General features: G+C 47.6%; 2 protein-coding genes across 3 annotated transcripts in view; both read right to left on the bottom strand.

Annotated features, from left to right (window-relative positions):
* Positions 1-293: 293 nt before the first annotated feature.
* On the bottom strand, positions 294-3275 carry LOC103625228 (mitochondrial uncoupling protein 3). 2 transcript variants are annotated; one of them, XM_008644635.2, is made up of 7 exons: positions 2591-3275; positions 2144-2282; positions 1813-2023; positions 1418-1615; positions 1136-1237; positions 874-1054; positions 294-731 (listed from the first exon to the last, which is right to left on the bottom strand). In XM_008644635.2, the coding sequence occupies exons 1-7, from the start codon at positions 2737-2739 to the stop codon at positions 626-628; spliced, it is 1086 nt and encodes a 361-aa protein (XP_008642857.2). In that variant the 5' UTR covers positions 2740-3275; the 3' UTR covers positions 294-625. The 2 variants fall into 2 exon arrangements, with proteins under 2 accessions (XP_008642857.2, XP_017582590.1); XM_017727101.1 differs by having other exon boundaries at positions 874-1237.
* Positions 3276-4170: 895 nt separating this feature from the next.
* Positions 4171-24169, bottom strand: part of C2CD3 (C2 calcium dependent domain containing 3) — a 38476-nt gene continuing 18477 nt past the window's right edge. The window contains exons 22-35 of the mRNA XM_017727079.1: positions 24132-24164; positions 22710-22978; positions 22237-22326; positions 20615-21235; positions 19517-19825; positions 18277-18415; positions 17574-17638; positions 16667-16872; positions 15822-15922; positions 14774-14935; positions 13622-13830; positions 11859-12846; positions 11130-11229; positions 4171-4866 (exon numbers count right to left, since the gene is read on the bottom strand). Coding sequence (XP_017582568.1) covers positions 4732-4866; positions 11130-11229; positions 11859-12846; positions 13622-13830; positions 14774-14935; positions 15822-15922; positions 16667-16872; positions 17574-17638; positions 18277-18415; positions 19517-19825; positions 20615-21235; positions 22237-22326; positions 22710-22978; positions 24132-24164 — 3427 coding nt within the window. The 3' untranslated portion in view covers positions 4171-4731. The remainder of the gene's footprint in view (positions 4867-11129; positions 11230-11858; positions 12847-13621; positions 13831-14773; positions 14936-15821; positions 15923-16666; positions 16873-17573; positions 17639-18276; positions 18416-19516; positions 19826-20614; positions 21236-22236; positions 22327-22709; positions 22979-24131; positions 24165-24169) is intronic.

Here is a 24169-nt window from a genome sequence, read left to right as displayed (position 1 = left end):
AAAGAGAATTCTGTGTCCTCTCCTGCTTAGGATGTACATTTTCACTGTCCTAAAAAGGGACCATTTGAGGCTTTAATGGGATTGGCAAGGGTCAGGGATCTGCTGCCGCCTTGGCAGGGCAAAAGGTTGGAGATGCTGCTGGTGATTGCGACAGACCTGAATAATTAGGGATTAATGGGAAAATGTTCAGTGCACCAAAAGTGGTAGAGAATGTGAGCCTGACTGGTGTCACGTGTGGAGCTGAGACAATGACCTTCAACCCCCCAAAAAGGTAAAGAAACCCTGAGCCACGCTGTGATCAGACCCCATAGGGGCGGTTTATTAGAAGCGCCAGTAAGGAATAACAGGGATTCTCTGGCCCTCAGCTTGGTCCCACCTGCCCATACCACTGCTCTTGGGAAGCGCTGCTCTTCCTGGCCGGAAAGCCAAGAAACGTTTATTCCTTTGTCCCTTAAAATTCTTCTCTGAAAACCTCAGTTCTCCCATGTTTCTCCTCAAACAGCATCCTTTCTCCTTCCGTCTCTCGTGTCCCTCCCCGAGCGTGTGGCTTCACTGCCCCCAGCGCTTCAGCAATTAATGTAATTGATGCTGAGCCTCGCTGGGCCGGCGAGAGGCGCCGCAGGGCTCACGCCAGGGCCGGCCGCGCCAGCAGCATGGCGCGCTGCAGCTGCTCGTATGACACAAACATCACCACGTTCCAGGAGCCCAGCCGCAGGAAGGACGGGACGAAGCTGTGCCGGGAAAAGCAGTGCTGAAGGGGACTTGCCGGGGACATGCCCATCCCCAAAGCCCAGCACGTGGGTTGGAATATCTGGGGTTCAATGCCACGGATCCGTGCAGTCATCGCAGCGAGTTTGCAGGTGCTCAACTCACCCCTTGTAGAGGCCGGCGGGGCCATCCTGCATGAGCAGGGCTAGGAGGCAGCTCAGGGCGTTGCGGTACTGCCCGGGGCTGGCGTTCATGTACCGCGTCTTCACCACGTCCACCGGTGATGCCACCACTGTGGCGCAGAACCCAGCGCCAAAGGCGGCCACAAAGTGGCATGGGGCGTTGTCTAAAGGTGGGGAAGAGCCGGGGCTTGGATGTTGCGGGCACAGGGATGGCACCTGGCCATGTCCCCCCATGCCGTCCTCACCTGTCATGAGCTGTGCCCGCAGTAGCGCGTCCTTGAGGAGGTCGTAGGTGACGAGCTCCCCGCAGTTGATGATGGCATTGCGGGCGATGTTGGGCAGCGTCCCTGGGCAGGAGGGTGGTGGCATTGGGAATGCTGGTCACAGCCCCTCCTGGAGCACCCTGGGCAGGTGCCCAAACCCTGCTGTCCTCCTTCTTGTCCCCATACCTCTTCCCTTCCTCGTCCCCGTTTCCATTTCTATTCCCACCCCATCCCTTTCCCATGCCCATCCCTGTCTCCTCCTACCTCTCCAGAGCCCGCGGAACCCCTCCTCCCGGGCGATGGTGCGATAGGCATCCATGGTGCCGCTGTACCGGCGGGCACTGTCTGACAGCGCCCCACTGGCCTGGAACCGGACCTTGACCACGTCGGTGGGCTGGGCACAGGCCACGGCCACAGCTCCCGTGGTGCAGCCAGCCAGGAGTCTCACGACCATGCCTGTGTCTGGAGAGGGCAGGTATTGGGGCTCCTGGCCCTGCAGGGACCACCGGCCCTGCGGGGACCCCAGGGTGAGGGGCCCGTGGTGCCTCACAGAGGGTCATCTTGGGGAGTTGTGCCCCCCAGGGTAAGCTTCTCTCTGGGAGAGGGCTGTGCATCAGGAAGGGGGTGTGCAGGGATGTCCAGACTGCCTGCACACTCACTCTCAGCGCCCTTGGGGGTGTAGAGCTGCTTCACAGAGTCATACAGCCCGATGCGGATGGAGGCGAAGCTCATCTGGCGCTGCAGCCCAGCCACCAGCCCACTGTAGAGGCTGCGGGCTCCCTCTGTCCTCACCATGGTGCTCAGTGTCCCCAAAACACCCCGGTATTCCACAGAGCTGATGGTCCGGGGGATCCTCACCTCGCCCTGGATCTGTGGGGTGCCAACTATGTCACCCCACCTTCTGTTCCTCCCCAAGCACCACCAGCTCTGTGCTAGAGCTGGCATGGGCTCCCTTTGCCCACAGGGTTTTGGGGGCCCGGCAGACCGTACCTGCAGCCGCACTTTGGCGGTATCCAGGGGAAAGGTGAACAGGTCAGCGATGCAGCCGGCCATCCCCGCGCTGACGAACTTCACGGCGGCTGGCGGGGGCACCTCGGGGGGCTTCAGACCCACCATGGTGGCAGAGGGGCTGGAAGAGAGGAGGGGATTGTGGAGGAGCCGGGAGAGCGCATCAGGATGGGGCTTCTTGTGGGTGTCCTGCTCGGTGACGGAGGTGATGATGTGCCATGGTGGCTCTCGGTGGCTTTGGTCCATTTCAAAAACCGTATCCTGCCCTGTCTCCTCACTTCTATCCCGGGGAAACTGAGGCACAGGGCTTGCTCAGCATGGAGATTCACCAATGCCCACCCTTCCCTATCCCACCCATAACGGGGGTTGCTGGGCGAGATTATCTCCCCAGAGTGAACTGCCCAGAGCCATGTCCCTCCGTGGCCTCACCATAGGAACCTCGGCACAGTGTTCCAGCTCCTGCCTTGCACAGGCAGTGCCCTGAGAGCCGAGCTGGCCCCACCCTTATATAGCACCCACGAGGACATTCCAGCAGCCACAGATCGGGTGACAGAAAGACAGTGTTCCCCTGGTGGCATTTGAGTTGATGGGACTGGGTCACCTGGCACCCGTGATGAGGTGGCTGTTTCAGCCCTCTTCTCTCCTCACAAGGCTCAGGCATGGGGAGAAGGGTCCTGCCCAGACCCCCTGCATAGGACTGAGGAGGTTTTTACCCTAAAACTACTCCGGCAAGGACAAGATGCAGAAAACCCTTGCCCCAAGGCTTTACAGCAAGTGGTTTGGAGGCAGTGCAGCACTGAGATCTTTGTGCAGGGCAGGTTGAATCCCTTTGCCTGACACAGACCATGGACCACAATCCATCCCAGACAGCTGCCGTGCTCCCAGCAGGATTGCCTCTGCATGGTGGAACGTGTTCCCCAAGCTCACGTGGAGCAGGGGCCGGGTGAGCACCTTGGAGTGAAATCCACCATCAAACCCATGTTGCCCTTGGGAGCGTGGCAGGGCACTGGGTCTCAGGCTGCCAGAACGGACTGGGCTACTGGGCTCAGGACAAGAGGCTAGAGGCCAAGGTGGAGTGAAGAAATGCCCCTTTTCCCCCATTTTAAAACAACACTGTGTGTTTAACCCTTGATGCTCATTAGCACCCAAGGTGGAGTGAAGAAATGCCCCTTTTCCCCCCATTTTAAAACAACTCTGTGTGTTTAACCCTTGATGCTCATTAGCATCACACACAGAAAGGGCCCTCAGGATGTGCTGTGAGCCTCCGCACTTGCACCTGAGCTTGCCTTGCACAAGGGGAACTTGGTGTGGTCCTGACACCCCGAAGCCACCGTCGCTCCATCCCTCAGGCTCCAGACAAAAGCTGCCTGGCACTGATGCCCCTCTCCAGATGGCTTCTGCCTTGTTTTCCTGCCCGGCTCCACTGCTGACCTAAACCTGAAAGGAAGACGCTGTTTACCTGTTTACCTCGTGCCCAAGATACAGCTCAGGGGCCAATGCTGTGACCTCCTCTGTGACAGTAATCCCAGTCCAGCTGGCATCCCGCCTGAGTTTTTTTGGGGATGCCATCAGGAGAAAGCAGCCTGCACGTCACTCCTGTCCTTCCAGGGGACACTGGGCACCTTCACCTCCCATCCTGACACAGCAAGGGCAGGGAAAGGGGCCACAAGCACAGGGCAAATTGTGCCAGCAGTGAATTACGCATTCAGGGTGGCTCCTGGGAAAAACAACACTGCACAAGTGGGAGAAAAAAGGGATGCTGATCCTTTGGCTGCTTAAATCCTGAATTCCATGCATGGTTTGAAAAGCAGCTCAGATTGGAAGTGACCCACGTGGGCTGCGCTGCACGGTGATACTCAATTCCTTGGCAAAGCAGTGATCTTTCCACGTGCTCCTGGCCACCCCAGCTTCCAGCAGCATTTCTCTGACTTACAAGCTCACGTGGCAGAGATGCCTGTCCCCTGTTGAGGGAAGGTTCCTGCCCTGGCATCGGGACACTTTGCAGGGGCTGACAAGAAACCAGGGGATTTTTATTGAAACAAACTGGAGAGAGCAGTACAAAAATAACTGAGTTCTGTTGGCATCAAAGTCTGTTCTCTGAAAAGTGTACAAAAATAATTTAAATATAAATATAAAAGTCTCATCTTTCTAGTCACCCTCTTTTGTACACCCGCCAGATTTTACAGTGCCCTTGGCCTGCGTTCACACAAGCCCTTTGGGCACCTGTGGAAACCGAGAACTGTGCTGCCCACCAACTGTTTTTGAAAGGGCCATTTCACAGGAATAAATCCTAAAACTGGATTACCTGGAGAGCAGGTAACAGGTCATGGATTACCCACAGGGGTGCGTCTCCGTGGGGACCTGCCCCTGTAAGATGCAGCTCCCCGTGGGTGACCACAGGTTTTAAGCCCTTCTAAATAGGGAACTTCAATTAACTAACCAATTAGGCAAACTAAAAACAGAGCCTGAAAGCTGTGGCCTCCACCTCCCCTTCACTGGAGGGCTCAGCCTTTCCCAATGCATCCGGCCATGGCTTAGGAAGCTCTGCCGTGGACGGTCTGTTGCCAACACTATTCCTTCTTGGAGAGCTGAGCAGAGAAGATCCTGGCGATTCTTTTGGCTTCCTCTTCTGAGAGGTCGGGGATGGGCCGGGGATGATTTGGTCTTCGGTAGGGGATTCCTCTGGGCACTGCTCCACTCCTGCTCTGGGGAGAGAAGAGACCAGCTGTGAGAGCTCTGCCCTGTGCTTGGTTTCAGGTCGTGGCAAACCACAGGGTTGTGCAGAGGGTGACAAGTTGGGAGACACAGAAAAAACCACCCCAATGGGAAAGAGAACAATCCGAGTCCTGGAACAGGGCTCCTGTGTGTGACCTCTGAACTTGTGAGCATCCATCCTCAGCCAAGTCTCCCTGTATGAAGACAAAGGAATGACAGTGGTGTAGTCACTGGGACCTGACTGCGTTTTGGTTTTCAATTATTATTTTACTTTATAATTTGCAGAACCTTGAAGACCAAATCTCCTCACAGTGGAAAAGGAAATGCTCTCTCACAGCAAATCTTAAGCCTGCTGAAAGGACAAGGTAGCTACTTGGTTTAAACTAAAAGAGGAGAGATTTAGATTAGATATTGGGAAGGAATTGTTCCCTGTGAGGGTGGAGAGGACCTGGCACAGGGTGTCCAGAGAAGCTGTGCTTGCCCCTGGATCCCTGGAAGTGTTTAGAGGACCTGGCACAGGGTGTCCAGAGAAGCTGTGCTTGCCCCTGGATCCCTGGAAGTGTTTAAGGCCAGGCTGGATGAGGTTTAGAGCAATCTGGGATAGTGGAAGGTGTCTCTGCCCATGTCAGGGGTGGCACTGGATGAGCTTTAAGGTCCATCCCAGCCGAAATCATCTGTGATTCCATGATAAATGGGGTGGGCCAGGCTCAGCTGCCTGCAGGGACCCCAAAGCAGCAGCCCATGAGAGGAAAAGCCCTGGTTTAAGCAGTGTCATCGCCTCTGTGCTTTGCCTGCAGCCTCCCCGCAGCCTGGCTTTGTCCCAGATGTTCCAGCAGCACTAGAAGATGAGCAATTTCAGCATACAAAGAAACACACATTTCTCCCCAACTAGTGCAGAGCTGGGCTGTGCCCATGAAGCACTGAGAAAAGCAATCCTGCTCTGGGAGCCTTTAGAGGAGGAAGCTGTGGGGCCAGGAAGGTCTTCAGGAAAACTGATCTGCCAATCTGGCCTTTCACCTACATGACTGGGCTGCTTCTCTTAGCCTTGGGAAAGGTCTCCTGAGGGGATCAGCTTCCTCACAAGAGAGCAGCACCAGGATCCTGTTTTGGTGCACTTTGATATGTACCCTCTGGAGAGGGAAATGGCTTTTTTAGGAATAAATGAGTCTTTGTGTTTGGTAACCTGTGCATTACAGGCTCAGATGACAGCCTGCAGGTAAAATACTTTAAAACACTTCCTGTTTTTATCGCACTGAACTAACAGACATGGATAATTAGGAGAATCTTTGCTCTGCTCTTCTTTCTTCTTAACTATTCTCCAGGATGAATTTCCTACAGCAAAATGTAAGGAGCCAAGAGAGATTAAATGCAGACCTGGCCACAGCAAAAGCTTAAAAACCAGCAGAGAGAGCTGCTTGCTGGGCAAAGCACCTCCCTTGGACAGGGCCGTCCAGAGACCAGGACAGTAGCTCATTCCTCCCATGCTGTTTTCTGCCCATCTGTCCAAGGAACGGCTGAAAGGTCAGGAATGGCTGGAGAGGAGCAGTGACCAGGCTCTGTGTTGATCCCTGAATTCAGCACAGCATCTGAAAGCATCTCTCTAGGAAATTCCCCCAATCTGCCAATTACCCTATTTCAAAGGTGCATGAAGCTGCATTTCCTGCCTTCCACAGCTCCCCTTTCACACGTGCCACATGTCCTGCACAGCCAGGGATGGAGAGCCAGCACCTCCTATTTTCAATGTAAGGAATAGAATCCCAGAATGGTTTGGGTGGGAAAGGACCTTAGAGCTCATCCAGTGCCACCCCCTGCCATGGGCAGGGGCACCTTCCACTATCCCAGCTTGCTCCAAGCCCCATCCAACCTGGCCTTGGACACTTCTCTGGGCAACCTGTGCCAGGGTCTCATCACTCTCGCAGCCAAGAATTCCTTCCTAACATCTAATACCCCTAAAGCGCCCTGTACTCTGAAGCCACAACACAAGAGCAGGTGCCTGGTGCTGTCTGACGTCACTGAGGCGAAGGAGAGCAGTCTGTTTGCTCCCAAAGTCAGGAAATCGGTGTGCTTGGAAAACACACCACTGGCATGTTGTTTCAGAGATGAGCAGCTAAAATACACCTCCTCCCATTTTCCTACCATTGCCCAATGTGCAGGATGAAATGCTGTTAAGATGTGTGCATCTATCCTAATGACCTTCCTAAAAATGAACTTCCAGCTGTGGAAAGGCTTAACAGCAGTTCCTGCTGCTATTTTACATGAACAGGTGTGAATCAAAATGAGCAAGGCTTAAAAGCACCGTTAACACTCCCAGCTCAGACATGTGACCAGAACCATAGAATCATGGAATTACTGAGGTTGGAGAAGACCTGTAGGATCATGGAGCCCCACTGTTCCCTCAGCACTGCCAAGGCCACCATTATCCCATGTCCCCAGGTGCCACATCCACACAGCTTTAAGTCCCTCTGGGGATGGGGACTCCACCACTGCCCTGGGCAGCTGTGCCAGGGCTGGCCAGCCCTCTGGGGGAAGAAATTTTCCGTAATATCCAACCCGAACCTCCCCGACACAGCTTGAGGCTGTTTTGTCTTGTCCCTTGTTCCCTGGAAGCAGAGCCTGACCGCCCCCTGTCACTGTTGAGGCAGTCACGACACACACGGACAGTGCCTTGGACAAAGGGCAAAAAGCTGTTTATCAAACAAAGCAGCCTCTTTTATACACCTTTTGTATGTCATCATTCGTGTTACACACTCATTGTGTGCAGCTAAACTACTGCAATAGACTCCTTGGCCATTACTAACTTCAATATGCTACCACTGGCTACCTAGAGCATAAGCATTCAAGCATTCAGAAAAATAACAAGTGTGGATATACTGCTGTTTTTCTCCTTCTGTTGCTTAACTTGCATGTTTCTGTTGATACTATATTCTCACGGGTAAAAACTAATTAATCACAGACTTTTCTCACAGTCCTCTAGCTGAAGTAACAGGCCTGAGCCATAATTTTACAAAGGCAACAAGGCCTTCATTTTATAAGGTTTTACTTAAATGCCACACCCCCCTGGCTGTCCCCTCCTGTCAGGGACTTGTGCAGAGCCACAAGGTCCCCCCTGAGCCTCCTTTGCTCCAGGCTGAGCCCCTTTCCCAGCTCCCTCAGCTGCTCCTAATGCTCCAGCCCCTTCCCCAACTCCATTGCTCTTTTTTGGACACCAAACCTTCCTTTAAACCATCTCACAGGCAGTTTCTGACTGTCAGTTTTATCCTCCTGCATAGTTTCCAGAGCACACATCCGAAATGTCATTTACACCATTCCTCACCCCAAGAACAGGTTCAGGTCAGTGCCCATCCCAGGTTTCTCCGTCTCTGTCTCTCAGACTCCAAGTGTCTGGTGCTCAGCCAGGAAGCACACATGTTCCATGGGGAAGATCTAAGAGGAAAGGGGACTCGAGGACCACGCTTCACTTTTCTTTTTATAGGAATGGCAGGGACACTGAAACCAGCCAAGGATTATCCAGTGCCTGTGTGCCAGGGGCTGGACTAAAGCAGATTCATGAGCATGTTATAGGTCATGGTGGGGACATGGCCTCTTCCAAGGTCAAAGAATTCCAGTCTGGGGGGCAGAGAATGATTCAGCACTGTGGCTCAGCAAGTTTGCCCAGCAGTTCTGTTTGTGCACAGGGATGGAGGGCAAACAGATCTGTGTTAACAGGCTACAACCTACCCTGGCAGTGGCCTTGCACCTACTCCTGCTTTCCAGGCAGGAAATCAGGAACATCCAGCAGATCAAGAAGAAACAACACAACCAAGAAAGGATGCTTTGGCTGTTGCTGCCATTTGCAATTTTGGAACATACAAAGCGATTGTGAATCTGCCCAAGGCTGTGTTATTTCTAATTCACACTGACAGTAAATCTATGTACACACAAATATGAATTATTCCGAGTAAAGCTGGTTTCCATGTAAGTTTCTTATCCTTTCGGAATATTCCTAGAGGCGAGGGGGAAAAAAAAATAGCATGGTATTTGGAGAGGGACTTTAGCCAATGGCCTGGAGTGCCAGGACAAGGGGGAATGGCTTCCCACTGCCAGAGGCCAGGGACAGATGGGATATTGGGAAGGAATTGTTCCCTGTGAGGGTGAGCAGGCCCTGGCACAGGGTGCCCAGAGCAGCTGGTGCTGCCTCTGGACCCCTGGAAGTGTCCAAGGCCAGGCTGGATGGGGTTTGGAGCACCCTGGGATGGTGGAAGGTGTCCCTGCCCATGGCAGGGGGTGGAACAAGAGGAGGCTCTTTACCACCCAAACCATTCTGGGATTCTGTGATTTTATGGAAAAGTTTATCAATGCTCTGATTTTTCAAACCTATCCGCTAGCCCCCACTCAGAGCAGGTGAGCAGTGTGGAAGACAAGAGCTGGGAAGGACCTCAAGAACGGGAAGCCTTAGTTTGATGTAATAGAGAAAAGAAGTAAAAAACAAAGAGGTTTTGTGAGGCTCTACAAAACTCTGATCCCTGGAAGTTGGTCACAGCATCCATGCTGAGCCTGAACTGTTGCAGCACCTTCTCAGGGACCCATGTCCTCACAGCAGGAGCTGAGACAACCTTTTTGTCTCAAATGCTGCCCAGCTCCACACCACTGCTTCATCATTCCAGGAAGAAGATGGGTAAAACAGGGAGTCAGACAAGCCAGGGAGAGGGGGCAGGAGCACTAGGAAGGCCACGAGAGACGTTTGCCAGCTGCCAAGTGAGTGAGGGCTCTGGTGATGTCCAGAGGACAGCTCAGATTTCAGCCTTACTGTCATGCTTGGTGTTGTGCAGAACCAAACCAAGCCCAGCTTTAGAAACTGATGTTCCAAAGGCCAGTTAAAACCAAAACTATGAGGAAGCATTTTTCTGAACTCTGTGCATTGGTAGCAGTGAAAAACTGGTTCTTCACAGAGGGGGTTTGATGCACAAGGCACAACTGAATCCTGTCTCAGCACACCTTACAAGTCCTGCAGCAAAGGATTAGTGCCAGCTAATCCTGGAATTAAGCTGCTTTAAGATCAAAATATCCAAATAGCGCCTTGCTAACATTTTACCTAATTAGTAATAATTTTCAGGGCTGTATTTCCAGCCACTCAGCTCAGTGCTGCAGAGAGGGGATTCAAGTAAAGCTGGTATTAGTATTAAACCACAGCTTTCCATGACTTCAGAGCTATTAGAACCAGTCTGAGTCTGTTTTGATTCATCAGACAAGCTGTTTCCAGTGACATAAATGTTCCTTAAAGTGTTTGTGTCATAGGTCATATGGAGAGGAACCAAGGCATCATCTTACCTGGGAGTGGTAAACAAACAGCCCCAGCTGCTGCAGCACCCAGATCCACATCAACATCCACAGCAAAGCTGGGGCTGGAAAAGGATCATGGAATCCCAGAATGGTTTGGGTGGGAAGTGACCTTAAAGCTTATCTCATTCCAACCCCTGACACAGGCAGGGACACCTTCCACTAGGCCAGGGTGCTCCAAGCCCCATCCAACTCGGCCTGGAACATTTCCAGGGATGGAGCAGCCACAGTTGCTCTGGGCACCCTGTGCCAGGGCCTCCCCAGCCTCACAGGGAAGGATTTCTTCCCAATATCCAATTTAACCCTCCCTTCTTCTAGTTTAAAACTGTTCCCCCTTACCCATCACTATCTGCCTATGCAAAAAGTCACTCACTCTCTTTTTTATAACCCCTTTTTCTGAACTGAAAATAAGATAAATACGAAGACCTTGAAGCAACTGAGCCACAAACCTCTCGCAGTAAATAAATCTTTATGCACATAAAAAAGCAAAACCTCAGCAATCCCCAGCTTTGGTGCAGGAGGAACAATCACTCCAGTTATTCTGCTACTCCCTGGGTCTCAGAACTGTTACAAGATACCTCTCCAGGTATCTCCCTCATTTCATCCTGATCTAAAAGAGATAAATTGAAGCCATAATTGCAATTTAGAACTCCCCAGAATTAGGCATATCACCTCACATTAAAGCACAAAGAACATTTCCCAAGCATACTGAACAACTGGTTGATATAAAGGCATAAGGCTCACAGACAACACAGCCATGGATGTTAGAAACCATCCTCACGGACAGAAGAGGTACCAGGAAGATTCCCCTTGACACAATTTGGAAGCCATCACCCCTAAGTTGAGTGCTGGCAAGCAAAGGAAGGGAGAAGTTTTTTTTCCTTTTTTAAGGAATGGATTAAGTTGGACAATAAAGGAAAGGACATCCCATACTTACTTTTGGAGATGTGGAAGGATGAGAAGAAGTGCTGAGCAGTCTCATGGAGGCTTCCATCTCCTGGGGTGGAAGGAAGAAGTTTGGAACAACAGGGTCAGATCTGAGCAGAACTGTTAAGGAACAACTTTTGGCAGTGTGCAGTTGCACAGAGGTCCAGATGTGGAAAAAGCTTCAGCTGTTAACAGGTCTGAAAGTGAATCTCATTTGTTTTAATCTATATTCCATTGCTCTGAACACTTGGTTCTCTCACCTGGGCTCGCAGAGCATGGGACACTGACTTGCTTTAAAACAACACCTCACAAATTTGTAGAGGACTTCATCCTGCAAAAAATTCCAACACTTAATCTGAGATTTGGAATTTGAGGAAGAAACATTGGGAACTATTTTAAAAGCAAAATAAAGCATGTTTCTTTTTAATACAGGAGAAACACAAGAGCTCTAACACATGGGGAAAAATAACATGGAGAGAATGCAAGAAGGCATGTCAGAACAACCCAAAACAAAACGACTCTCACAAATCACAAAATTTATTGGCTACAAGTGGCAAGAAAGTCATCACTACATTGTGTGAAACAGTGTAATGGACCTTCCCAGATCACCACTTCTGGATTCATTTCCCAGGGAAGAGCTTCACATAGCAAATTTCTCTTTCCTGAGGCCAGGGAGATTCTAACTAAGCAGGGAGAGTCATCAAATACAGGGAGTGCTTAAGAAAAGAGTTAAGGATACAAAGTGATTTTTGGTTTGACGGAGTTTTCCGACCCTTCCACTGGATCTTCACCGCTGTCATCAGGGAAGCTCTCGCTATTTCTTTCCGAGCCAGCTTGGGCGGATACACTCTGAACACAGCTACCATCAGAACCACTTCCTTCCTTGCCTTGATGATCTCCATTCACAACCTCAGCACTTTCCTCCTCCTCCCTCTCAGTGGTTTTTTGATTGGTCAAACCTATGTCTCCCGGGAATGGCGGCAGTTCCTTGGAGCCTGCATGGAACTCTACACTTTTCTTTGCAGGTTCAGCGTTCAGTGCTCTGTCCCAGAGGCTCTGTCCAGTGGGCTGAAGTGGATCCTTCTCTGCTGTTCCCGTGCTGCTGTTGAAGGTGTGGAAGTCTCCTGCTGCTCCCCAGGGGCTGTTCCCACCTGCATGGGGGCTCACGGGCAGGCTCAGGGTGCTGAGCACGCTCTGGCTGTCCCCATGCAGGATGCTGGACAAGGTGCTGCTGTTCCCTCTCTGGAAACAACCTGCATCTGTGGAGTGCTGGTCTTCAGGCCTGGGGTCGAGAGGATGCTGCTCATCCCCCTGCCCTGTTTCGGAGATCACACTGGACCAGGGGCTCGTCCTGTCTGTTACAGTCGTTATTTCATTAAGAGTTTGTGGTTCTATAACATCTTCTTCGTATTCTTCTTCACTGTGTGGCTGGATGGCAAAAGGACCTTTGATTTCCTGGATATAACCCACTGGATGGTCATCTTCAGGGACAATGGGGCCTAGAAGTTCGTGCAACATGTGTCTCTCAAACACAGCTCTCCCAGAACTGCACGGCTGCTGTGTGTCACTCGAAACGCCGGGCGAGTCCGACTCCAGCCGGCCTTGAGGACCTTCCGGTCTGGCTCCTTCCCCCTTCCAGCTGGGTACATCCATAGCACCCAGCTCCCTGCTGCTGTCCTGATGTGCATTAGAAGCTTCTTTGCTATTTTTAGTTACAGTCTGCAAGTCTGGTTAACAAAAAAAAAGCATCAGTAAATGCATGGAGCAACAGTTCAGCTTATATTTGATTTATTTGGGTTTTTGGCAGAAAGTCCTAAGGAAGGTTAGGAGCTAAACATGCACAGCTTTGCCAACACTCTGCTGATGTGAGCACGCTCTGCTCTGTTTCCCAATGACAAGACCAGAAGAACAGAAATGCTAAGGAAAAAACAGAAGCATTAAGGATGAACTCAATGGGAAATTTTGCAAATTCTTGAAAAAGCCACAATCACTTATTTTTGTTTCCCAGTGAGCAGATTCTATTCATTGCTTGCATCTTCTGGGAATTGAGTTCACCAGTATTAGGTAAGATGGCAAACTATTTTGAGGCAAGTCTTGCTCCAAGGGAATGGTGGGGGACATTAGGAAAAGGAGAAGGAAGAGTCTGAAACAGATTGTAGAGGAAGGCATGTAAAAAACAGTAAAAAAAATTGCGAAGGATGAGAAAGGAAATAAAAAGAACAAAACCTTGGAGAATAAAGAGGGGAAAAAACAGAGAAGATCAAGGTGGTGATACAACAATGGCAAATTCTGGCATAATAGGGATGTGCCGTTCAACTCCATCTCTTGGAAATGCTGCTTCCCTGTAGGAAGCCATGGGCAGAAAAAGCATGGAGCAACTTTTCCACTGGCAGCAACTGTAGCTCTGGGCTCCAGCTTATTCTCTACTCTGGTAAGTTATTTCAAAAGCATCAGCAGGGATTTGATTTTCTTGTCATTTTGCTACTCACAGCAACAACTTACCATTGATTAGGCTGCTGACCTGAGACACCAACTGACTAGATTTTTCCAAAAGATGGTAGCCTTTGGGATCCACTTCTCTGCTCATCGAGCCCTGATGGTCAGTCTCCCACTCCTCATGGCTTAGTTTGGATGTGCTGAAGTCAGGAAAAGACCTGGTCAGCTTCTGACTGAAGTATCTTTGGACCTCATCCAGCTCGCTCAAGTTTTTCCTGCAAGCAGTGGTAAGAAATTCGGTAAGAGGGGGAAAATAAGCCTGTGGCAGTTGGGTTTAAGTTGGATCACCCTAGTCAACAACATGTAGATGTGCAAATGGAGGATTAAAGGTTTTTATTGAAAAACAGATCAGTAGGCAAGTGTTGAGGTTGCTCTAAGCAAGAGGATAACACTCCAGAACAAATCCTGACTTGGCTATGAAACTTCGTCTGGAAGCTAAAAAAGAGCTAGTTTTAAACTTACTTAATCAAATGAGTTGGATTTGAGATGACCTTCCAACAAAAGTCATAAAGCCAAGGATATTACTTGACTTATGGCTGAGCTTAATAAAAATCTGAGGATTTCTATGTGTTTAAGATCTAGGGATTTTAAGATACATTGCTTGTGGTAGCAGGGGAAGGGATGGAATACCTCAGGAAGTCTCTTTCATCCCTATATTCCTACAGATACTACTCTTCTAAATTTATACCTCATTTAAACCTAGAATCTAGTCAAGAGAACAGTGCTTCTAGCAAGAAGAAAAACATCCTGTTGGGAAAGGATACACTGCCCCGTGCAACCCAAAAATGCTTACAGTCTTGTTCTTGTACCTGTGGAAGTCAAGTGAAGGGACTACTGGGTTCGTAGCACCTGTTGTGTGACAGCAGTAGCAGGATGGATAAATCCAAGCATTCTCTCCAGATTTGGAAACGCTGCTGTTGCTGTTCCCCTTCAACAGCCCACCACACTGCTACAGCACCTCAGGCCTGTCGTGGAGCTTCCCACCCAGCCCCTGATTTTCCAGCCTTGCCTCATCCCGCTGTAAATCACACCGGAATCTCTTCATGAGTTATTGCACTGTTTCACCTTCATTTTCTTAGAACTGGAGCCGTCACTTCCAAGCTCTTCCCTGCTAACCTAAGGCCTGGCATTGCCCTGCTGGCCAGAGCCCTGCTTTACCTGAGAGCAGTGAGGAGAGCAGCGCGTGAGGACGGCGATGCCGACTCCAGCCTGGCTGCCCGGCGCGTGTTCCCTTCCGCCTGCTGCAGGGATTCATGGAATCTGCGCACGTTCTGCATGTGCTCTTCGTGTCGAGGCGTGTGCATGCCAGGGGGGCTAATCCTGCTAACAACAGGCCTGTGTTTAATATCAACAACCAGGCTGGAACCTCTAACTGTGGAAAGTCTGTCAACCAAGAATACCCAATGTCTTGAAATCCACTAAAGAGCCACCGATGGATGAAGCTAGTTCTTTCAAATGTCCACAGGAATGTCATTTACTGTTTCAGATTTATACCAAACTCAAGTTAATGGTGTGGCTGGTAGGGAGTTTTCCATGCCTGCTGGCAGCTCCCAAGCTAGTTGTTTAGATCCCATAGTGGTGAGCCACAGTCCCTCTAAACTTCAAAGACATGTATGGGAAAAGGATCATCTCTGTAGGCTAAACAAACAAATCATGAACTAAAACACTCTCTCACTCATTTTAAAGAACAGAAAGCAGGAGTTACTGCAGGATATCTGACAGTCTTACTCCTGGAATAGGCAATACTACAGCATTTCACCAGCTGTCATTCACTGGCCGTGGACAGAAGGGGATGCAAAATAAAGGGGATGCATCAGGGATGCTCTATTCTAATTTACACTTACTAAAAATAAAACCAAATACAGACACAATCCTTATTCTTATGAGGGCCTGGAGCAAGTACCTGCCAGTTTGAACAACGGCATCATTTAAATCCTAATTTACAAGGATGCAAATGAAACACATCAGGAAATATCAATGACAAGGAAAAGAACATTTGGGTTGTGTCAACAGGAACCTGTCCCAGGATTGCTACCTCCTGCACCTCCCTCTCTCTGGGAAAGGGAATGTCCACTAATTTTTAAGCCCAAACACAGTGGACACACTTAGACAGGGTGTGCCATTTTTCCAGTAAAGTCAATTGGCTTTAGAGAGGTATTTCTGAGACCTGAAAATAATAAAAAAGGTTGTCAGCCTGTGGACTTACCGCTCCCGAGTGGGAACGCTGACTTCCTTTGACAAGGAATTCAACATCTGCTTGGACAAGTTTGTAGAATTACTAGGATATGCTGGGAAGCTGACCTTCACCTAGGATGAAAAGGAACACTGTACTTGAGTCTTTCACAGCAAGAAAGTAAGAGAAATTAAGTCTTATCCTGCTGATCTAACAAAACCTCAGGCTTTCTAAATAGCTTTAAATTTTCAAATTATTTCCCAGCACTGAGCCAAAGTACCATTTCACAACACTTTCATTTCAGACACTTTTGTTAATTCCCTCCATACTATCAGAGAGTAAACTGATGGAAAGTAGGGTAAGGGCTCCATTACATGTGTATAACACACCCCAGCATATCTGGGAAGTCTAGAGAAAAAAGAAAAACCCAGAAGAAATGGCAAATATCCCAGAAAGACCGATTCCTGACAAATTAGATTTTTACCTAACCAACGAAAAGCCGAATCTGCTGTATGTTTTTTGTATGTTTTCGAGCATCAGCGGTCACCCAAAGCAGCAAATAGAACAATGCCATGCTCCCAGACATCCAAATCCACACAGTATCCTCCTAAAAAAAATATTCCCAAACGCCCATGAAGCAACGACAGAGTGAAGCCAGTGGGGATGCTCATGATTTGGTTGGAGTGTTGTAACGAGCATTGGCCTGCAGCTATCACAGAAACCTGGAGCAGAATTCCTAAGGAATGAAGTGGTTTTGGTACATTTATGATTGGTCCATGACAGTGCTGTGAGTTAGCGGCGAATTTGCTCAGGAACCTGGAGTGTTGATTATTAGCAATGCAATTAAGTGTGAGAGGAGAGGAAATGGAAGCACATACAGAAGAACTTTCTGGCTGGCTTCGGACCCTGGCCTGCCTTTCTTCTTTGAGATGACTTATGGCTTGGAGAGGGGAAATGGCCACTTTGATCTGCCCTCGGCACTGCCCGCTGAAGTCTGTGATGTTGTACCACCCACACACGAGCTGGAAGCCAGAAAGGAGAGGAGACAGGTCCACAGATGCAAATCCTATCACTCGCTCCGACTCTGGGGAAGAAGGATACGAAGCACATATACATGGACATGAATAATTTTCAGGAATGCTAAAACACAGCCCTTGAAATATGTCTTGGAAGCTGACCCGAGGTCCAGAACAATCCTGCCCAATAGGGGAATATTATTCATACCTCAGTTACATTCAGCTAAAAATGTCCCTGTAGAAGCAGTGAAAGCCCAGGGCACGGAGAGGGATTGGCAGGAGAATCACTGTGTATGTACACATAGTACTCTGGATACACAGGAAGTTTATTTTTGAAGGAAAAATCAGACAGCTGAACTTCAATATGTAAAAAGAAAGAAATAAAAGTATTTTGTTACAGCTGCCTGGCCACACTTCAAGCAGCTCCAGCAACAACAAACAGCACATGAAGGAAGCAGTTAAGAATTTCCTTCAGCATTTTTTTTAGCAGGAAAATCCAACCTCTAAAGCACCGTCAAAATAAAACCAGAGAGAATACAGATGAACCAAACCTTGTAAGATGATTAATGGGGAAAAGGAGGATGCCAAGGGCCAGGAAATCAATAGGTATTTATCTGTAGTATTCTTCTAGCACAAGGCAAAAAATGTCATTACAATTCTACTCTCCAATTTACTTAACAGAATTTATTTTCCTTGCATGAAAGACAAGTCAGCTAAGGAAGGGGATGCAGAAAACACACTCCTCTTAATACTGCACTACAAACTTTACCTGCTTTATGCCACACTTTAAAGACCAAGGTTTGCTGTGGATCCAGGAGAAGCTCTTTGGATAATCTGTTAAGAACAAAAATCATAATATTTTATGCAAAGCAGGAAAAAGCAGTAAAATTTATCTACCCAGACAAATCAGTTTCTTTCTGGACCAATGGGGGCAGGAACAAAACAAACCTCAAAATTACTGAGCCTCAAAGTATAACATATCTTTACATCGTTTGGGCTTTTGCTTATTCAAGAAGTATTTCCCTCTCCTCACTCCTGCTGTACATTTAAAAGACAGGACAAGGAAACCATGAAGGAACGGAAATGCAGTTTATTTCATGACTCAATGGCACAGTGACAGCAAAGCCCTGGGGTTATGGTTGACAGCTGTAATGTTTGAACTTCATTCCTGGAAATAAAAAAAACCAAATGGAAAATCGAAGTGTTAAATGTAGAACAGTTTTTAAGTTGTTTGAAGTGATTCAGATATTAGAAACAATGGAGAAGACACAAGATTGGAACACATAGGTTAATTCCTGAATAGTACCACATATGACTTGATCTGCTGAGGTTCCTTGAAGCAGTCAATTCATCTCTTTTAATTTAAGGTCAGATATCTAGCTCTGAGCTAAAACCCCCAAACTATATGTCCTTTTCACACCTGGCCTGGCTGTCAGATCCAGGGAGTGTCTGTGTGAATCCCCATCTCTCACCTTGCTTGTTGCTGGAAGTCCCAGACTGGCGAGTCTGTATTTTCTATCACTGGAGTGGTTACTGGAGCATCTGCACCAGCAACAGCAAATGATACACAGCTACTGGGGGCTGTTACTTCACGTTCTGTCAAGGGACTTCCTGAAATGGTACAGAATTAAATACAGATTTTTAAATTAATAACAACAACAACAACAATCTAAAAGCAGTTCAGCAATTACAATGACAAAATTAGCAAAGAAATCCTCCATCTAGAAAATACTCCTTTTCACTGGTGGAGCTGATAGCATGTTATATTTACAATGGAAGCAAATATTACACGAACCTTTTACAGAGCAGAAACTGGAATACTCAAGGGAGAAACATAAAAACCATTTGCCCAAGATCATCTAAGAAGTCAGAAGCAAAGCTAGGAATAAAACCCATGTCCTGAGGACCCTATACCAGTGCTTGAGCTACCCTCCATGCTGGGCCACCTGCTTGGCAACCATGAAGAATGAAATTTCTTCTTGAAACCAGCCTGTATTTGTTTCAATGGATCAGCTGCCTCTCAATTAGTTACCTCTAAAAATCCCCTAAAATAAGAAGTTGAAGACAGAAACACTTCAATATTTCTGCAATACTCAAAAGAAACCTCCTTTATATCATCAAAAACTTTGCAAGAGCAAACAAAGTCGCATCAGTTTTCCAAAAACTATGAATTCCAGAAGATTCTAGAATCATTATAAAAATCCATTTGCAGGGCTCAGAATCTTTTAGAACTACATACCCTTAAATCACAGCTTGTATTTGACTCTTAGCTGTGTTATCAGGGGAACAAAAGCTGAGTACAGTGAGCCAGCTTTACAAATTTATTATGTGCAAAAAATGCTAATTTGCAGGAGTCTTTGAGATGGGAGTGTCTTGGGGTTTAGTTATTCAGTCAATGCTTAACTTGGGGCTTAGTTCTTCAGATAATGCTGAATTTCAGAATCCAGCTGTCATCTCCAACAGGTAACATGATGTTATTTATGTTTCGGATTTTATTCATGAAGACAGGCTGAACAGTTCAACCTCCAGCTTTCCCTATACTTGCACAGTGATTGGGGCTGCAACCCCATGAAGCCAAGTTCAAAACCAAACCCTGCCATTCACTTTGCTGGAGTAGGAACAGATCCCAGAGGAAAACAAAGAAACAGAAAACAAAGAAAGAACGAAGAAAGACAAGAAAGAAATAAAAGAAAGGGGGGGTGGTGATATTACCTTTTAAACTTAGATGCATTGCTCTTTCCACAAGGATACTGACAGCAACTGTGTTTTCCAGAAACGTCACATCTTCTTCCTGTGGTTTGCCATTGGTGATCTCTGAACTGAGAATATCCACCTGCTGTTTGTCAGAGACCTGCTGGCTCAGAGCAGGGGTTTCATCTGTGCCTTCATCTTCACTGTTGCTGCATTCCTCGGCACAGGGGAGTCTGGGCAGAGCAGCAGGAGTGGAAGCAAGGCTGACGTGAACGCGCACAGCAGCTCCTGCCAGGTCTGCAGCGTTGCATCTGAACAATGGATAGACACCTGCAGGAGAATTCACAACCAACCAGCTAAATGAGCCAAAGGAAAAGCAGGAGCTTGGAAAACAGCTGGTAGCTCATTACTGTAGAGATCTCACGTGAGACCAGTAGAACAAATTTTGATTTTCAGTGTAATTTCTGCATCAGTCATCACTCAGAAGCACAAGCTTGGAAACATTAAAAACCACAACCAATCCCCCAAACTGGATACACCTTCATTTTCCCCCGGTAGCTCAGATTAAAACACATCAACTTCCTGAGAGCCCTAGAAACAGTGACTCTGCATAATTTTATAGACAGATACGGAGAATACAACATACACCCTACATAAAAATTTGCTTTAACTCTTGTTCTTTCTCCCTTCTCTGAGTGTATCTAAAAGAAGGGCCAACCAGTCCACAAATCTGGTGGCTGATGAGTACCATGTACATGACAGAAGCCATAAACTAAACCACAAGTTCCACCTCAATGTGAGGAAGAACATCTTCCCATGAGGGGGGCAGAGCTCTGGAACTGCTGCCCAGGAAGGGCATGGAGTCTCCCTCTCCAGGGACATCCCAAAGCCCCGTGGATGTGTTCCTGTGTCACCTGCTCCAGGTGACCCTGCCTGGGCAGGGGGTGGGACTGGGTGATCTCCAGAGATCCATTACAGCCCCAACCATCCCAGGATTCTGTAATTCTGAGCAGGACAAAACAAAGCCGTAAACATTTTGTTTAAAGTGACTAGAGAAGGAACCACATTCAATTGCCAATAAAGAGGAATGAAATGTGACCCTGTGTTTTAGGAACTCACCACTAACACTCAGTGTTCTTCTTGATCTCTCTGCTAACGCTGCCAGGTCAACATAGGCAGATCCAATAAGACGATCGGTATCAAGTGGTCTTTCCATCTCATTTTCCTTGCCATATGCCCACCACACCTGGATTTCTAATTTCTCCTCTCTGAAGAACCACAGCAGTCCCTGGCTCCTTCTGAGAGTCACCTTGTTGGGTTTCCTGAAGTTCACTGTAACATTCTCTGCGTCGTCACTCAGTTTTGGCCGCTTCAGCCACGTCCTCGTGGCCTCCTGGTCGTACAGTTTGTACCTGAGGTAGCAGGAAGTGCTTCTCTGCAGGTGTGTCTGGCCTTCGAGCAGCACGCAGTGGAGTGGCAGCCACACCCTGGGGGTGGAGATGGTCACAGTCACTGGACCGGCGTTCTGCTCCCAGTCGCCGCTCTCGTCCTCGCTGTCTTCATGGATCTCCTCTCTGCTCCACCCCAAGAGCTTGGCAGCCTCCAAAACACGCTCCCTGTCACCCTGATGGGCAAAGGCAACAGAGAGTTCCAGCCCTCCCACAATGGCCTGCATGGCATTTGTGCACTGCGGAGGCATCGGATCTTCGGAGAGGGTCACTGGGTACCAGCCCGAAATACCTTTGGGAGGAAAGATCACATTAGACTTATCCCAGCTTTTGAAAAATGTCAGTGAACAATGGTCACCTCTCTGGTCATCAGTCAAGGACCAGAACTCCAAGTGTTTATTTCTTGTTTGGAATTCATTAAATAATTTCTAATTTGAAAAAGCAACAAGTTACTGGCCTTCTAAAAACCTCAGGAGTTCTGATCCCAAAAGATTTTCACTTCATTAGCAACACCCATTTTACAATGAAACTATATTCCTTGTATATCCAATTATATTCTCATTTCTTTCCTACTCTCTTCCCATTAAAAACAACCCCAAAATTTTGGGCTGGAGAAAACAAGAACCTTACTGAAATTAAAGGAGAAATAACCAAGGGAATAATAAAAACATCATTATTACAAGGCATAATAATCCTGAATTAATGCTAGATAGAGGAGATCAGTAGTGGACATATATGCTAGTAATTTTTTCACAGAAATTTCACAGAACATTCTGAAGCTGAAGGGACCCAAAAGAAGCACTGAGATATTTCACATGTAGTTAAAAAAAAAAAAGAGTTAATCCTACTATTTTCTAATTATCTAAGACTTTTGTTTCCTGCTTTGACATCTGAAAAGCAGCCACTGGTCCTGCACTAAATACTACAACTCATGGACTTGACATCCTTTTTGGACTTTCTATCTAGAAAATAAACAGCACTGAATAAAATCCTAAGGATTTTAGGTGCTGGTTTTAGTTGGCATGGAATTAAATTTCTTCATAGTAGCCTCAGAATATTCATTCAGCCACTAGACAACCTAAACCCTGAAAACAGATTTTCAAACAACAACCTTTATATGACTTTCCTAATACAGGATCGTTACTGAACACTTGGGGAACATCTGAAAGAGCTTTGGTCTAAAAAAAACCAAAAAAACCACAAAACAACCCCCTGAAACAGGAATGAAAATAGTTTTAAGGAATTACAATAGCATTTGCACAGAATCTCAGCAGCACAGTGCTGCTGTATTACCTGATCTTCTTGTCAGCAGGTCTCTGGTTGGAATTGTGACTGTCCCAAGAAGATAATCCCTAGATGTTCTATCAGCCAATTTGCCAGGGGCTGGAAAAGAAATAATTTTGTAAACACACTGAACTGGAACACAAGACTTAGAGGTGATTGACTGGAGAACAGCTGGTAAGAGGGGATCTTGTTCACGGGGAGTCTCAAAAACTCTTTGCATAAGGGGAACAGTCTCTGCTGAAGACAGTTCAGGTAATTACATCTATTAGCAACTGCAGAGTTCCCTGGGAACAGTCAAATTCAGGCTGCATAGGGCTCTGAGCAACCTGACCTGCTGGAAGATGGCCCTGCTCATTGCAGGGGGGTTTTTGCAAGTCCCAGCCCAAATGATTCCATTATTCTGATTTTTTTTTTTCTATACTAAAATTAAGGGGACTTCTGCACCAGTATCCAGTCCTTGCAATCACACCTGTTGTCCTTACCCGACTTGGTGCTCTGATGGTAGATAGAGAAAAAAATACTGGCAGACTGCAAGAGCTCCCCCAGAGAAGAGGCTTCTCCACTGCTTTTCTGAATTATGAGATTACAAAGAAACTCCACGTGATGCTCAAACTCTGGGCAGAAAGTGCAGGGCACAGCTCGTGTGCTGCGTGTCTGTGCCTGGGGCAGGAAGGACAGGAGCACACACACATAAGCGTTCACTCCCACCCCTGCATAGTACTGGACAGAGGGGTTCTTCTGTGCCACAGCTCTTCATTTCACATGGGAAAAAAAGAAAAGAAGGAAGAGAATGCATATAATGTATGAGGGATCTAGGAATCAACATGCTTAAAACAAAGGTGAAAAGATGGGACTAACAGTGAATGTTCCAAGTCAAAATGTACGTGGGCTCTGGCTGCCCTTTTCACCTTTTTTTCCCCATCTCAACATAGTAGGAACAGATATGAAATGGTGAGAGGAACTCACAAGGTCCACCACTGGTGGCTGTGTTTCTCATCTGTGGTTGAGAAAGTACTCAGCACCTCTAAGAATATACTGTACTGTAGAATAACTTCCTGCTCCAGAAAGGAGCCAAAGGCCAAATTATTTTTACAGACCAGAACTGACCAGCAAAAGGACGTGAAATGAGCAAATGCAGTAATTTACAAGTAAACCAGACCCAGGTATTACTCAGGTCATACACCTGAAGGATGAGGAGTCTGAGGTCATTCAACTCCCTTGACTTCTCCAAGCACCATACGACAGTGATCCTCATCTTTCAGGATCTACTTGAATTAAGATGGATCAGGGGCTCACAGCAACACTAACAAAGGGTCAGACCACGTCTCTGGAATGACAGGAGCCATCCTTCTCTTGTGGATTGACTGCCTCTATTCTAGCACTTTCCTAACTCTTGAAAATCACATATTCTGGAACTATGTCCAGCTGATACCACACACTTGGAACAGAAGCCTTATGGTGGAAAGGGACATGTTTCATTTCCTAGTTAATTTATTGAGGTTTTCACAGTGAAATGCAAGAAAACAACCTCAGCTGGCTTTTAAATAGCATCAGCAACACCAGAATCCAATGCCCAAGTAGGTACCATTTTATATCAGCCAATTTTTATATCAGTCTTTGGTGTACAAAAATGTGGAAATGTAGGAAAACATGCCTTTCCAATCGTCATCCTTTTGCAGAATGAATGCTACCACCCTGTATGTAGTGCAGCTTCAGGGACCAGAGTAACTGCTGACGGTCCTTATAAAGTTATTTTCACTTTGGAGCAGAACCCACTTTGAATCTTGGTCTCTGCAGATGGAAAGTTTGCCAGTAAAAATTTGTTCTGATCTCATGCCTCAGCCTGCTGCCTCCAGATAAGGCTGTTTTAAGTGAAAAATGTTCCTTTTTGAATTAGACTTTACCTGGCTGCTGCTTGCAAACCAGCTGCCCTGTGTATTTG

The sequence above is a fragment of the Corvus brachyrhynchos genome, unplaced genomic scaffold (genome assembly GCF_000691975.1).
Source record: "Corvus brachyrhynchos isolate BGI_N302 unplaced genomic scaffold, ASM69197v1 scaffold412, whole genome shotgun sequence".
In the NCBI taxonomy this organism is placed as follows: domain Eukaryota; kingdom Metazoa; phylum Chordata; class Aves; order Passeriformes; family Corvidae; genus Corvus; species Corvus brachyrhynchos.
The sequence above is the reverse complement of the archived record's forward strand: the minus strand, read 5'-3'. Positions and strand labels throughout refer to the sequence as shown.